The 17,049-nt window shown below is 42.8% G+C and overlaps 1 protein-coding gene across 1 annotated transcript in view; it reads left to right on the forward strand.

Moving 5' to 3' along the window:
* Window positions 1-17,049, forward strand: part of TBXAS1 (thromboxane A synthase 1 (platelet)) — a 133,218-nt gene that overhangs the window by 25,515 nt on the left and 90,654 nt on the right. The window contains exons 2-3 of the mRNA XM_004677212.2: window positions 7,165-7,258; window positions 9,874-9,926. Of these exons, the coding sequence (XP_004677269.1) occupies window positions 7,165-7,258; window positions 9,874-9,926 (147 nt within the window). The remainder of the gene's footprint in view (window positions 1-7,164; window positions 7,259-9,873; window positions 9,927-17,049) is intronic.

Consider the following 17,049-nt stretch of genomic DNA (forward strand, 5'->3'; position numbering starts at 1 on the left):
GACTTTCCATTTTGTTGCATAGTCTATTATCAAATGGATACACCATACTTGATTTAAAGAGTTCCAGACAGATGGGCATTTAAGTTTTTCCAAGCTTTTGCCGTTATAAAAATGCTGGAATCAATACTCCTGTGTGTGTGTGTGTATTCTACCACGTATATACACACACACATCGATATTCTAGCATGCGTGGGCCAAGTTCCTGGAAGTGGAGTGAGAGACCAGAAGATAAATGTATGTGCTGGTTATTAACAGATAGTCTTCCTGGGGAACTTTTATCAATTGACATTTCACCCAATACTGCATGAGGATACAAGTCTCACCAAGTGTTTGTTTTATAAGACTGGATTTTCTTTTTATAACACTGAGATATAAAGCTGTACAGCCACACAGCTTTAATTTTATTTTATTATGTGTGCAGCTAAGGTTCATTACATATATATACTAGAAGAAAGTGTTCACCTGTGTCAGAATGCTACTGCAAGCTCAAGTGAGAGACTGCCAAGGAGTCCCTGAACTGACAAGATAAAATCATGGACAATCTTGATAAGGTAGTCCAATGAAGGGGTGGGTGGAGAAGCTTAGTTGGAATATGTGAGGAAGAGAGTAGGGGAGACATACCATTAGACAACAAAGAGCTACATTTCAAAATGCATGGGATGATGTTAAGTAGTTAGAGGAAGATTTGCAGTCTTAATTTCACTAAAAACAATATTGAAAATAAGTAAGCTAAATTGTTAACTTAAAAAAGCTAAAAACAAAACAAAACAAAACAACTCCCAGAGAAACAAGAACAAAGTAGTAGAAACTCAAAGAAAACAGCAGGAAGACTGTAATAAAAAGTGAGCATAAATTAATGAAATAGAAAACACAAAAAGCAGAAATGATTAATAAAAGCAAAAGTTGGTGCTCTGAAAAGATTAATAAACAAAGTTATGATAACACTAAACAAGAAAACTTTTCCAAACAAACTACGAACAGAAGGAAATGTTTGAATCAAAGCATAGCTTTCAAACTCCTACAGCAAAATCTCACTTAATTTTGAAACAATAGATAACACTGAAAATCAAATATTAGAAAAGTATGCTCTCTTACTGTTTCTTTTAAACATTGCATTAGTGATCCTAGCCAATGTAACAAGAGAAGATAATGAAAGTGAGAAAAAAGTATTAGAAAGAATAAGCTGGTATTTGCACAGAATATAATGAGCAACAGAAGAAATGAGAGATTCTAGATATAACCAAAAGAACATTGATAAGTCTACACTGATGACAAAATTTACATAAAAATGGTCTCCCTACACATGAGCAATACTACAAGTATATGAAAATATCCATAGCAAAAAGGCAGTCTTCTATCTGTAAAATGACAAAATAACACTAAAGAACAGAGATATGGAATCCATGAAGAGAGATAACATAACCATAGAGGAGAGGACTTACTGATACAATGTTACTCTCTACATTAATTTATAAACAACATGATTCCAGTAAAATTCACAAAGACTTTTTCATCAAGCTAGATTAATTCCAAAGTCAATATGAGAAAGTAAGTTATTATTACAGAATGATATCAAAATAGTGAGATACTGGCTTAAATCAGTCAGCACAGACCCAAGTGCTTGTGACACAAAGGTATATGAGCAATGAGGCAACAAGCACACTATCTCTTTGCTAACCAATTACCGAGGTGTATTCAGGGCAGGGTCCCAGTGATGTACCTGTTCTGGTGAGACACCTCTATCAGAGAATATGGTTAACACATCACTGGTTCCCAGTACCAGAAAGAAGATGCTGTGCAGGGCAGCCTCAGATGTTTATTTCTGCAAAAGGATACCTCCTCTTATAAATCAGTAAAACAACATTCTAGTTTGTAGGTTGCATCTTAGGAAACAGCCTGATGACTACGAATTGAAACATGAGTGAAATAAAGTACACTGGATGAGTGCCAGACTCAAGGGGAAGCGGGGAAGCGGAGAGAGAGGTCTTGAGAGAAAGGGTCATGGGAGATGGAAATGAACATGAGGATGAGGATGCTGAGAAGAGCACAATGGGGAACTGAAAGACTCATCTAGAACACTTTCCAGTGATCTCCTGCCTTGAAGCTGGAACTTCTTCATTTTTAGTTTCTCGGTGGTGCTTGTGGGAAGATAGGGTAAGAGAGGAAACACGGCACTTAAAACCAACATATCAACTAGCAAGGCTGGTTAGTTTTCTTCTAAATGAAGACTATTCTGAATTCACCTGCTTTTCTCCCTCTTCCTGCCCAACTAGGAACTTGGAGCCAGTTTTCCAGCCCTATCAGTGACTGTTCACTTCCTAACTAATTCTTTAACCATTCTGTCTGACACCTAGCTAGGAGTTTGTGAAAATGAGGGGGGTTAAAGCAAAAGATAATTTCAAAGTTGGTAAATATTTTGGAAATTGGGGAAAAGGGGAGTGCAAAAATGTTCCCTCAAGTCACAAGAGAAATAGACTTTGGGGACCCTCCCTGGTGGTGCAATGGGTTAAAACACAGCACGTTGAAGCTACCTACAACCACTGCAGTGCAAGTTCAACCTCCGGCCAGGGAGTGACCCACAGGGCGCAGCAGACCTCTCAGACCTCTCCTGTCTCCCCACTGCTCCCTTCAGCAGTGTGTTTCAGTATATCTGCCTGTTTTGCTCCTCACTCTGTCTCTGGTGGATGCTTTCACCTCCCCGCCAATGCTCCTGGCCTGTACCCTAGTTCTTGTATGCATAAATAAATCTTTTAAAAGACTTTGGGGTATGATGATATGTCTACAAGATTAGGAAACACTTTATGATAATGTTTGGTGAAACAGATCCACTGGCAGTGGGATTCATTGGACACACTTTCTGGAAAGTGCTCTGGCATTGTGTTGTCAATGTTTAAAACCCCTGACTCAAGGATTTCCATTCTGGAAATGTTTCATGCAGACCATGCTGGGAAAATTTGCTATACAGGCCCTCCCTGGTGGCGCAGCAGGTTAAAGCACAGCACTGAGAATCTAAAGCCGCTTCCTCATGAGTTCGATTCCCGCCTGCCCCGGAGGTGACCACATGGTGTGGCAGACCTCTCCTGGCCCGCCCGCTGCTCCCCTCAGCAGTGTACTTCGTCGATCTGCCTGTTCTGCTCCCCACTCTGTCTCTGGTGAAGCCTCTCACCGCCCCTGAACCCCTGGCCTGTACCCCAGTTCTGTATGCACAAATAAATAAATCTTAAAAAAAAATTTATAAAAAAAAAAATTTGCTATACAGAGGTGTTCACTGTAGGGTCATAAGGTCAGTGAGCTAAAAAAATAGAAAACACCCTAAATATTTAACTCTGAGAACAGTTTAGTAAATTATCTGTCCACAAGAGAAATATTAGTGATTCATAAAATGACATTCACAAATGATTAATAACATTGAGGTTTCCTTATGTTAAATGAAAAAAGTAGACATAGAAAAAATACAGAGAATTGATCTCAAACACAAAGATTATGCAAAACAACAACAACAACTAAGAATTACAATAAAATGAGAATAGACTTTTCCCCTAATAGTTCTAGCTTTTTGGTCCAAGTATCTGTCAAGCTCTTCAATTTGTGCTCTGCAAAGCTAGCAGACATCATGTTCTACACAGTGCCTTAAATCCTTTTGAAAAGGCAGTAATTTAAGCCTGTTTCTACTGATGTTTCTTTTGTGGCCACCATTTTTATAGGTTTGCTGGCCACACTTCTGTTGGTTACGTAGAGGGGAGAGTAACCACGAGAAAGGGCTTTTCTCCCCAGAGCGGGACAAGGGGCACCTTCCCCCCAACCACCACCACCTGGGGCTTCACCTGTTCCTGGAGCATCAGGATTTTTATTTATTAAGGGAGATGTGCCATTTGCCAAAAGAATCTTTCACCATTGCGAAAACATCAAGAGTTTCTGAACACCCCCAAAGTAGCTCATACACAGGAATTAAGATTTGGTATTTGGTGAGGACATAATAAGTGACCCGAGGCATTTGCTGTTCCCAAAAGCACAGTAGAGGGGAGCCCCATCCTCTATGATGTCATTGCAGATGTCATCAAAACATCCCCCAATTTATCACGAGTGGCTTCTTTGGCTACATAACAATGCTTGTCACATGCAGCAAGAGAGGGCTTTGGAGACGACAAAATATTGGGGAAATTTTAGGCTGTCAACGTTGAAGCTTATTTTTAAATGATCTTTATGTTCCCTTTAAGAATGACAGGGTAAGCTGCCCACTGGCACTGCAGGATTCATGTCCTGTGGTGATAAGCCACTGCTTTACTGGAGTAAGTAGGGCCCAAGGATGCCCTCTGAAGCTACCAGTCTTGGTATTTGTTTTCCAGCCTCAGTATCCTTCGCGGGAACAATGATAGATGTGCATAATCAAGACCTCGGGACGCCCCTGGCACTAACTCCCGTCAATGGGAAGCTGTTCTAAATGGCACATCGTGGTGGCCACAGGACAGGTGCACATGACCTGCCTTCCGCAGTAGCAGCCAGCCACCTGTGCTGTTTTCCTAGCACAGGACTTACAGCACCATTTGCTATAAAAATGAAACATTTTTCACAGACACACTGGAAAGTAACAGGATCAAAATGTTTTTAAATCCTTTTTTTTTTTCATTTATTTACTAAAATGCACTTGTGGGTACCCCTGGTGTGTCCATTTCCTAGAGTAGCCATGACTAAGTACCACAAACTGGACTTAAAACACCAGAAATGTATCATCTCTCAGTTTTGGAAGCTAGAAGCTGACATTAAGGTTTTGCAGGGCTGTGCTCCCTCTGCAACCCTTTCTGGCCTCTTCCTGGCTTCTCGTGATTCGCGGATCGACTCCCTGTGCTGACCCCTAGTTTGCACTAACTCCAACCACTGCCTTGGTCGGCACACGGCATGCCCCCTGGTCTGCAAGTCTCCACGTCATCTTCCTCTTAGAAGGGGACAGAGATCCACCCTACTTCGGTAGGACTTCATCTTAACTAATGACGTCAGCAAAATAAGGTTAAATTCGAAAGTTCTGGGGGGTTAGGATGGCAACTTCTCTTTTTTCCTGTGACACTCTTCAATTCATAGCACCTAGGGCCCGTGGCTTGTGGATTTTGAGCCTGTTGAGACCGAGGACAGCATAGGGAGCCTGGAGCCAGACAGCCAGAATCAAGGGTACAGGGGAGGAAGTGGGAGTGAGACAAATGGAATTCACTTTACAATTCTGCCTAGAAGTCTGGTGGCAATGGATGATTTTGACATGAAGGCTGCAGTTACCGAAGGCACCACTTGGCCAGTTCCCAGCTAAAGTACTATACTTGGGTCTAAGCTGCAAAGTGAAGTTTATACTTGTGTCCAGGACATTCTCTGCTGATGCCATATGTTTGAAAAATGTCTGAATTTTGTGCAGAGACACACGAGCAGTATTTTCGTCAAGTGGAGTTACATAATTAGGGCATGGACTTGCATAATAATTAGCACGTGTAATTAGGCACAGACTTCTCGTCCTTTAATTAGACAATCAAGACATCTAATTACAAAATTAAGATGTAATTACGTGGCCCAAGATCTACATATTTCTTTCTACCCATTAGAGATTACATTTGGAAAATAATTCACAAAAACTGATGAAGAAATGAACCAAGAAGCCAGATTTGACGTTGGAGAAGAAAGTGTTGAAGAAACTTTTGAGTCTCCTTGGGTCCTTTCCCTTTATGTGGAAGGGCAGTTATGTTAAAACATCACAGTCAACTTGAAAGAATAACTTGTCTACTCTCTGCTGTCAACCTCTGGTACACACACTAATGAAGAGGGATGTTGGCACGATTAATGCCTGTAATTCGCACGTGGCTTGAGTGTGATCTATAATTACACTGAACGTGGGCTCATGGACTTCAACTGGATGTCCTGGGAATTCATTCAAACCCAATAATGCGCCCTATGGTGGAAACCCCGGCCGGGAGGGCTGCAAGCAGAACCGACCTTCCTGTGGCCCTGTTCTCTGTGGCCACTCTCAAAATAGACCCATTGCACAGACGCAGACGAATCAAGTTACATTGGGTTGTCTTTTGCTTGAACAGCTGCATGTTGGGTGAAATGTTCTTATCTACGTGTATCTTACTGGATGGCACACGGGAAGCGGAAGGTCAAAGACTATAGGGAACATTCCATCTCTTGCCAGTGGTTCTCAGAACAGTGGATGCTGTTTTAAGGTCGAGGCCTCCTTGGAAACCCAGCTGTCGTGATACTCTCTGCATTTTTCCTGGCTCTCAAATTGAGATTTGGCAGATCTCGGCAGGATGCTAAACACCCCGTTTGATTCATTAATTTTTCTGAACTAAGTGAACTTTTGACCTAATTGGCTGGCTGATTAGGGATCGCAGCCATATGTCCGGGTATTTTTTCTAAGCCGGTTCTGACTTTAACTGTGTTATTCCTCTGTTCCCATAAACTGTTGAAATATCCTAGTAATTCCAATGTTTTGACAGCCACACTGCACTTCTCAGACTGCCGCTTTCTCCTGGAAAGTGGCACAGAAATCTGTCGGGCCACGTTTCCTGATTTTTGGTTAAGAAAATATGCTTTCCATATGTCGCAGCCCGTGCAAACAAAGATTTAAAGAGGTTGTAAGCAGTTGGTGATGAGGTCTTTTCTCCATGGTGTGTTCCCTTCCTCCCTAGTTTTTATTTTTCCCTACTAGGCCATGGAATGTGATGGGGAACAAATTATGTGCAGGGGTCAGTGTGGACCAAGAAAATATACGGATTTGCATAGGAAACTGATTTTTGCCAACGTGACTATTTTCTCTTGCCTTCTAAGACAATGGTTCTTGGTAGCTTTAGAGGCAAAAAGAACTGAACCAGGGAGAGGCACCTTGTGAAAGCAATTTGCTGGTGGAAATCTCGGGTGGGGAAAGGGGACTTAGATACAGCACCTCTAAGGGCCCCCCAAAGATGGGACTCCAGACTTCCATCTTCTCTAGCTGTTGCTCAACTAGAAGGAATTCACAGAGCTTTACACCCACCTCTGGACCTCTACGTCCTCAGTTCTTCAAAATTACCAACTGGAAACAACTTCTACCTTCCAGGCAACTCAAAAAATCTAACTTATCCTAGCTCCAAAAATATGGCAGCAAATTTCAAGCTCTTGCGTTCTAAAGTTTGCTTTTCCCCTCAGGTACTCCACGTCAGCGTTTTCCAGCCTGGAGAAAGTGGGCATCCACCACCCCAAGCCTTCTCCTTTCATTGGGAACTTGACGTTTTTCCGCCAGGTACGGCTATCTTGCACTGTTTCCAGCATAAGACATGTTAAGTCTGAGCAGGCTTTTCCCGAGAAGCAGGGCCCCATCTGGGTCACCCACCCCCACAGTGGTCTTGAGTGAGGGTCAAGTCCTCCTCCACCTGAATGAATTTTTACTGATCCATCTCTCATGACTCATCAATATGCACTGTCCTGTTCATTCATTCATCCATTCACCCCAAACCCCAGTTACTAAGTGTCTAGATGTGCCAGATTTGGGAATGTTCAGACTACAGAAGTTACTTCTACCTTCACATGTATGCATCGATTAAGGATGTACAGCCCCAGGGGGCTATACTCTAGGCCAGATCAGGCTGTCTCGATGGTAGCCGTGGTTGTTCTTCAGAGGAGAGGGAGGGGCTTCCTGCTAGGCTCATCTGGAGGACTTCCTGGAGAAGAGGGTCTTACAGGAGCAACAGACACAGATAAGGACTCACAGACCAGGTGGGGAGTAACAATGTGTGTGACAGCAGCAAGTGAAAATTCAGGCAGAGCATGACACAGGCAGCCTGGACTGGCTAGAAGCCAAAGATTGGGGCGCACCAGGGAATGCAGCTGTGAGAAAGATAGGTGGGCTAGATGTCCTACAGTCCAGAAAGGCTAGCAGAGAACTATTCACATGCCCCCATCTGTGAGCGGAGAGGGATACCCTGGTGGACGATTACACTGCAGGGAAGAGGGATTTAGGTAAGGTGTAGACCCCATCTGTTGCTGAAGTCTAGGAGGGAAGCGATGAGAGCTTGACCTCAGCTGGGGGGACATTAGTATCTTTTGTGATTAGGGTTAAAGTATGCAAGCAAACTGAGTTCAAATTGAATCCACCATGCCTCTAAGTAGCCGGCCAGAGTGACAGGGAAAGTGGCCGTGAGTTGACAGAAATAAAAGGGCAGAGGATAGCTGGCTCAGGGAGATACCTCTGGGGTACCAGAATGACAAGCATGTGAGGAAGAATGGCCACGGGCATCTGCAGATTCAGGCGCCAAGGCTCATCTCCTAAATGTTACTCGTTCTGTCTCTCATTGGACTGTCTCAGAAGGTTCCTTCTGCCAGCTCATGGGGGCTGTCGCCGGACCCAACATCAGAAGCCAATAGGCTCTGTAAGCGAAGCGCCACTGAGCCGAACAGGCAGGAAGGGTCCACCTGGTGACAGCCCTTGACGACTGCGCCAGAAGCCCCCAGCCTGTCCCTGAAGGGCGGCCACTGCAGTGCAGAGCGAGGCACATAGCTCTTTCCGTTCTCCCCCCCACCCCGCCCTCTTGCAGTCTCTTTTCTATTCCTTTCTTCCCTTTCTCCCCCCAACACCCCTTTTCGCTCTTTGCCAGTGCTGCTGTTGCCGGCACTTTATAAAACACCTCCTCTCTTCTCCATTGCAGGGGTGACCAATTGGCAACCTAACCAACAGCTTTCTCCTCCTGGCTTCCTGTGAACCCCCTGAAGCCAGTGAAATAATATATGTGTCAAAATAGAACAACCAACCAGACAGGAAATTAAATATATTTCACGTTTGGGGGGAGGGGACGAGTCCGCATTCAGCTGAGTAATTAATGTGGGTATTAACAGTTTGAGGAAACAGTGTCACTATCAATGTGAAGAACCCAGAGCTCCTGCCTCTGGATAGTTTCCACATATGCTCCTTTTCAGCTCGTCTTCCTTGTATGGACAAACCCTGCCAAGTTCTTTCTAGAACATAGTAATTTCAGTGACTATTTTTATATTCATATAAGTTTTCCTTGATACTGGCAAGCTTAGCCTGCGCCATTCAGGAGCTTTAGTGAGAAGAAGCAATAAGGACGTTGACCTCTTCAATCCCCCAACCCTCTCCTCTCACCCACCTTTCATCCATCCACCCTTGTCCTACAGCATGACAAATGTAGCATTTTCCACCCCCCACCCCACCCAGATTTTCATGTATATTTTATTCCTACAACACAATGGTTCTAGCGATTTCCAACCCTTCTCCCCTAAGCTCCCCAATATCTGCATGCACATACGACCGCCCAAAACAGGGGTCCAGTGTCTTCTGACCCGCTGGGTTTTCCACCAGGGTAGACTCTTTCCTTCTCTGTGAAGAAGTGTATCTAGCGTTCTGTCCCATATAGAGTTGTTGTAAGTTCTTCTGTTTTGAAATGTTGACTTTAGTTAAAATTTAACTTGGATCACGAGCATTCAGAATTTATGATAATTTGGGTAGATTTAGCAAAGTTTACACATAGAGTGGCTGTGAAAAGAGGCTTTGCCAAAAATAATAATAATATAAACCAAATTGCAGAGGGGAATGTTAACATAGTTGAGAAAGCAAATAGTGTTCAAATATTTTAGCAGCAGTTACACGGAAAGAGTTGAAGTACAGAGCATCACTTCTGTCCACTAACACAGAGCTGACTGAGACTTTTCCTGGGCCATCCACTTATTTTTTTCTTTAAGCTACTAGTTTATTCTAATATCTCCAATGTACTTGAAAATCATATAACTGCATTTCTTTTTTATTGTGTATATAATGGCAGTCTCATGGCTTGTTTGTACAACAAGCCTGCAGACTTGAAATTTGGTTTCCTCTTTTGCTTACTGCACTGCTGTTCTCTGCAGGGTTTTTGGGAAAGCCACCTGGAGCTCCGGAAACTCTATGGACCTGTGTGTGGGTAAGAGGCTCCATTCTCTCACTAAAGAATGTGATTTTTGCATGTTGCATAGATACGGAACCAATGACAGGAATGGGAATGTTGCACTGCTTGTATCTCCTGAGCATCCATAAACACAGTGCTGTCTTTGAGGCTCCTGACCTGGCCCTCAGGGCTGCCCATGGGAGGGACAACTCTAGCCTGAAAGAATTCCACGTCCCAGTCTTGTAAACCCTGACCAGTGGCATCAGGCTCCGCGTGCCTGTGCCATCTCTAACCCATGTCGCAAGGATATGTTCAGGGGACACAGCAGCTCTCTAGGCCATGTCTGAGCTACCTGGCCCACTCTGTCCACTCTTCCCCATGAATTTATCGAACCATACTTGAACCGATTTTGTGCAACTCTATGGGTAAAATGTTCCCATAGAGCTGTCTAATCACCATACCCATTATCCAGCCCACAGCACTTCTGCTAGTGAAGGGGGAGCCACTAATCCTGACCCCAGGACCAGTGGAAACAAGGCCTGTCCAGGGTATACTGGGACATACAGTCACCCTCATCCTCAGAGACCTTCTTCCCTTTATTTTTCTTAAATTTTCCCTTATGATAAGCCAAAGTCTATGCCTTAAAAAAATAAATTAATTCCACAGTCTGGTGAACAAGCCCAAGGTCGGGCCATTGCATATTTGAAGACATTGATTCTCATCCTACTTTCCACACTCCAGTCCACTCATTCTAGTCAGTTCTCACATTGCTTCTCGGTGGTCTGGGATAACTAATTTAGGTACAGGAAAGTTCTGTGATGTTCCTAGCTCAGGGACCAGGGGTTGTAAGTCTTCTACTCTGGGATATGTGATAACTGTTCTTCCAGAGAAGACTCTTGAAAGGAATGGAATTGTCTCTTTGTGAATGGCCCTAGCCAGGAGCCCCATAGTTCTGATCAAGTTCCTTTAACCATTCCTTAATGTTGATGTGAACATGCCAGAATAATAAATTAAGGTGCTTTGCTCCCTGCTTTCTGTATTAGTTTGTCACTGCTCCCAAGTGGAGTGACTTAAACTATTGCGTGTCTAAGGTTTGGCTGGGAGTGACGGATCGAAGCACCCTTGGCCAGGACGCTCAGCCGGGCTCCTGGTGCCTCCGCAGGTTCAGTGGGGAGCTGACTCAGAGGCTGGGTTTAGTGGGGCAACTGCTCTGTGCACATCTCATCCGTCTTGGAAGACAGACAAGCCATAGCAGACTATTCCAGAGATGGCAGCGGCTTAGAGAGTAAGGCCCACAGCACTAGAGGCCTGTGGCATCCTGCTCATTATCTGCTGACATCCTGCTGGCCAAACCCAACAGCAAGGCAGGAAACTCACAGTGGCCGTGGGCAGGCCAGAGCAGGGCACTTGGCCACCCCTGACGTGGAAGGGGCAGGACCGACATATCTCAGATGGGTCGCTGAGGAGACGGCGCATGTCTTTCAATGAGAAGCCATCCTACCTCTGTCTCTAAGACCCCTTTGAGCATGGTCTTTACTTGCCTTTTTATTTTAAGTGCACAGCTTCTTGTTTTCTTATACTAGATGTTCAGCGAAGGGGGTGCGTGGTGTGTGATGGGCTTTCCTTTCTTACTCTTGGGCTATTCTGTTGTTTTAGACATTCTCATTCCAGCTCCTTCTTTCCAACAGTCTCATTCTGCAATTGACTTGACATTGACCTTGGAAACTGTCCCAAGCCTTTCTGAGACACAGCACTGACTCAGAATGACTGTGGCTTCCCCAGAATTAGAAAGAGACCTCCCTGAGTTTGAATTCTAAGAATCACTTCCCTTGAGTACTTCTTGTACAGATTTTCAGAGTAGAGCCCTTGGGTATTTTTAAATAATTTAAAATGTCAGATGAAGAGTTTAAAGGCCACCGTATTGGCTGGCGCATGTGTGGTGTGGTGTGTGTGTGTGTGCGCACGTGTGCATGCTAGAGAGAGAGAGAGAACCGGTTTCCTTGACAATAGAATGTCTAATCAATTTCCCCCCCAAATCTAACTAAGTCAACACAATTTATCATTTTCATTTCAAGGAAACTCAAATCATAGAGAATGATTTCAAATGAGGTTGCAGAGATCAAAACTGCAGTACCATCTCTACTCTTTGTTCCCACCTCTGGTGTAAAGGGAAAAAATGAAGCAATGGCATAATTTTTCTTCAGAGCTTCAGAAAGCTCTCCATTTTTCTGCTTAAAAATAAAATGAACCATAAAATGCTGAGTTGTTCTTAAAAGTGTCCACTCCTGAATTTAAAGGCAGTGCGGTGGTGTGTGTGTGTTAGAACTGTTCGGACTCTGTAATCTTGATGACAATCAGTATGCTCATTTTTTAAAAGGGTTGAAATAATCCACATTCGATTTCTAGTCTGAAGTGAGACCTGTCTGGCTGGCCTGACATTAGGCTTCCTGGGTGTCTGCGTGCTATGCCCCTCATCTGAGAAGGGGCGCTGGGCTCCTGCATCAAGTCAGCTTGGTGCAATAATCTCCTATACTCTCTTTAGAACAAAACCTTGTAAGTAGGTAAACATGCAGATTGTACATAATTTATAAAGTATAAATGAGCCTAGAGAATAAAATAAAATCGACCCCTTAGCTATTCCTCAGAGGCAACCTCTGTCATCCACGTCTTAATGCTCAGATAACCCATGACAGGTGTTGTCCTTTACCTTGCTTTGTTCATTAGTGACATCTGAGCAACTGTCCCATCTCAAGCCATGCATTCTTATTAATTTGTTAAATTGTTAAGGATTCCATTCTATGAATGTATTCTGATTTTTAAAAACTTTTCAAATTCACATTTTTTCCTCACATACAGAAGAACTCCTCTGTTTTTTGCAATTATAAAGGCATTTAATGTTGGACAGGTACCATTTTATCCCTAAAACTTGGCTAACATCAAAATAGGATTGTTAACCAGTGTTAAGTGGCTAAAATATTTACACAGCACAGCACATTAAACTTTAGACAGTCGACAATTAAAAGACATAAAAACAGAGCAAGATACCCAGGCTACCTGTTCAGACTCCATTGTCCATGGTCTCTGCCGGGCCATTGGCCAAGGTTCAAGGGTGACATAGGCACCAGGCACGCAATTACTTCAGGGGACCCTGAACATTGGGCCCTGAAGCACATCCTGATAACACCCCATGTCAGGAACCACCCCACCTTGCTCCAGTGGGGTCTCCTAATTCTAAAATGGCTGGTCCAGCGGATATAAGACAAAGACAACTTATGTAACACCCAGTGCACGCACTGTGACTTCGGCCACACCTGGAGTCATGAATTATCACTGTCATCCTGGATTTCAGAGTGCGGAATCCGCCAGTCTTGCTGTTGACTGTGGCTTCCTCTGTGGTACTGTCAGGATTAACTGACCCAGACAGCAACTTCTGGCTGGGCAGGTTTCCCCTACGATAGGGAAAACACCTTCTAACTTCGCTTCTATGTAAGGACAAAGTCACTACACTTGTGTCTTCTGACTTTTAAAATCAAAATGGATGAGAACCTTTTGCTTTCATGAACAACACCACAGTGAATATTTTTGAATATGTATATTGCTTGACTATAGGATAAATTCCTAGAAATGAAATCACTAGTCAAGGATTATCTGTACTTTAATTTTGATAAATATTATTAAATTGTTCTCTCTTTCTTGGAGTTATATTACTTATACTCCCACAAATAAACATACGACAGCACCCAAGTCCCTCTGAAGATGGCCATTAAAATGTGTGGTCCTATTTTTAAATCTTTAGCTGTTTCAATTTACATTTCTGTAATTTTAGCATTTCAGCAAATTTTAAATGTTTTCATATATTTTTAACTCCACTATCATTTGTTTTCTGAAGAATCCTTTACCACTTGCCTATTGGGTTATTTTTCCAAAATTACTTGCAGACACTCTTTATAGATTAAAGAAAGTAGTCCTTTATATTTAATATCTATTGTAAGTATTTTCTCTTTCTTGTCTTTGACTTTATTGTATATTTATTCCCATCAAAAAATACTTGTTTTTATGTTGTTGAATTTAATCCATTTTAAGTATCTACCTTGTATATATCTTACACATAATAGCTTTCTCTACCAAGGATATACTTTTAAACTTCTACTTTTCTAGTGGTTTTTATTTCCAGTTAAAAATTTTAGATACTTGATACATCAAGAATTGATTTGTAGGTACGGATGGAAGTAGAGATCCCCCTTATTTCCTCCAGATAGTGGTGCTCCATCTGGAAAGTCATCTTTTCCAACTGGCTCATAATGTCACTCTCCTGATGCATTACTCCCTGTAACTATCTCTGATTTCTCTGCTGCATTCCTCTGCCTACTGGCCTGCCCTAGAGATCACTCATTTGGAGCTCCCCTTCTTGTACCTAACAGCAGGAGAGTGTCCGAAAAACATCTTTGCAAGCATTAGAATTTGAATCTCTCTCTCTCCCAGGAGCTTTGGGTCCCCAGAAAATGTCAATTTACCAGCAAGTCAGCTTTAGTAAAGGGCCTGGCACTTAGGTGCAAAGTTCACACCCACAGGAGGTAGAGGCATCTCATATGTCTCCAACTTGGAAGTTTTTAGCACCTCCAAGTGAGTTTTTTATTTAATTAGTTAGCATGCATGAACTAATAGCACCTTGTCGCTAGGCAGTGGGGAAGTTGAGAACTCTGGGATACAAATGAAAAGGCATCTGACATCAGCAATGAAAACAATAAGCTTGTTTCAACATTTTTTGAAAGCTCAGAGTCATCCGTGAGTAGCGTTCACTCCAGGGGTGACTGAGTGTGCAAATGTCTCGTTAAGTGATCTTCACCACCCTGCTGATGCGTTAGTTAGATGAGGGTGAGAAGCAGCATAGTGATGGTTTATTTGAAATCAGTCAGCTAGTGATGTCAACAACACAAGGGAGTGTTGCTGGCTACCCCCAAAGATCCAGAACCCTGGGAATGAAAGAACGCCGAAGGACTAAGCCAGGTTCACTCCCAGGTCACGTGACTGTTCTTGGACAGAGGAGACAGGACACACCCGAACAAGCTGGGTTAGAAAACGTGGCAGAGGATGGGTGGTGTGGAAACTATTACTGATACATTCAAGAAAACACAAGTATTCAGACTCACCCTGAATAGCATATGGGGAAGACTGTTCTCATTTTTAAGCTGGATTGGGCTCCACAGAGCCACAGCCTGAAGAAGGGAGGGGCGTCTAGGGGCACTGAACCACCCTCACATTAGAGCTCTGGGAGTGTACTTTGGTTCTGCTGCTGATAGGAAGTACAGGCCTGAGCATAAGGCTCCCTTATCACCTGATCTAAACATGTGACCAGTTGTTAGAGGAATTAGGGAAAAGAGCAATACCCTCTATCATTGAGGGACACAGTATCTCTGAAACTATAGAAGGAAGCACAAATATCCTAAGTGATGCTAACATTTCTGGCCATCAAGTCTCTTGCTTTATAAAAGTTGAGTCTTTCTTTAAAGTGTTGTGAGCAAAGCTGAGAATCACCAGTTTCGTGTGAGTGGTGTTAGCTTGGAACCCAAATTAATACAAGATCCAATGGTCTATGTATCATAACTACCGACAGCCACTCAACAAGTTAAATACCACTGGTATTCAATACCAGTCAACAGTACCATTGTAATTGATCTATTTTGACCTGAAAGTGCATGTAGAATGTGTGTTTATTAAATTGTTATAGCACTGGGGAAGGAGAGTGTTCTTTCATAAAAAAAAAAAAAAAAACCCTGACACAATGGGCCAATATTTTAGAAAACCTTTGAGAACAGGAAGAAGTTGTCAACGAGAACATACATGCTAATGATCACCAATCCAAATTCATACAGCAGCCAATAGGTAGTTACCAAAGGAACAAGGCAGAGGCAACTTAGACCAAGAATGGATCGGAGGAGTGCTACTAGAATTTTTCTTTTTGTGAATGAAACTTCATGTCTCTTGTATACTCAATGGTGAATTTACTACAAAGCTTCCGCTCTTTCTTAAGACCAACTTCTTTGCAGTCATCAAGAAACCCTTCTGAAGCTTCCCCGATGTTTCTAGACCTCTGACCTCCTCAGTTACTCCACAGCACTTCACTTCCCAGCCTCATTCCGTGACTGTCTGTGGATGACTATGGATCTTAAATGCTTACACGTCACGCACACCCCATTAAGAACTTACTTGAATGCCTCTTCTTTGGATAGGGAAACAACGATCAGAGCATGCCACCTTATACTGGAGAGCCAAGGTTCCTATTCCAACTCTCTTTCTGTCCGCCAGTGACTTCTAATTACTTTCCCTTTAGGAGTCTAATTTTCTCAGATGAAAAATAAGGGATTTACACTAGATCACTGACTTTGACACTATTTAATTATGATCCTCAGGAAAAATATATATTTTCACATTGTGATCCAAGATATGCACCCTGAAATAAAAACTAAAAATTCATCTCTTCTATTTCATAAAATCAAAACGAAACAAATGCAAGCTGGTCACCACCACTAACTGATTTAATTATCAATTATTATGACTAGGTGATAATTATCTAAATATATCTAATATATAAATCCCACATTAAATTGTATTGTATCTGCAACAAATCCAAGTTATTCAGCAGAAAATACGTTATGTAATGTAATTTGGAGTCATGGTTGCTTTACCGAGGCATTTATAACCTGAAACTCTTGTGCACAGACCATCTCAAAAAGTGCCCATATCGACAAATTCTTGTGGCCTAAACCTAATTAAGAATGCATGGCCCTCCCTGGTGGCGCAGCGGGTTAAAGCACAGCACTGAGAATCTAAAGCAGCTTCTGCATGAGTTCGATTCCCGCCTGCCCGGGAGGTGACCACATAATGCGGCAGCCCTCTCCTGACCCGCCTGCTGCTCCCGTCAGCAATGTACTTTGTCGTTCTGCCTGTTCTGCTCCCAACTCTGTCTCTGGTGAAGCCTCTCACCGCCCCTGAGCCTCTGGCTTATACCCCAGTTTCTGTATGTACAAATAAATAAATCTTAAAAAAAAAATGCAAATAGTATCCCTATTGTATCTCAAAGAAGGATGACAAACTACCTTAGTTTTCACTATTTTTCAAAAAGTATTACTATATTCATAGAGGTCACCAGTTCCTATTT

The sequence above is a fragment of the Condylura cristata genome, unplaced genomic scaffold (assembly GCF_000260355.1).
Source record: "Condylura cristata isolate star-nosed mole 26May11 unplaced genomic scaffold, ConCri1.0 scaffold00005, whole genome shotgun sequence".
Classification (NCBI taxonomy): Eukaryota; Metazoa; Chordata; class Mammalia; order Eulipotyphla; family Talpidae; genus Condylura; species Condylura cristata.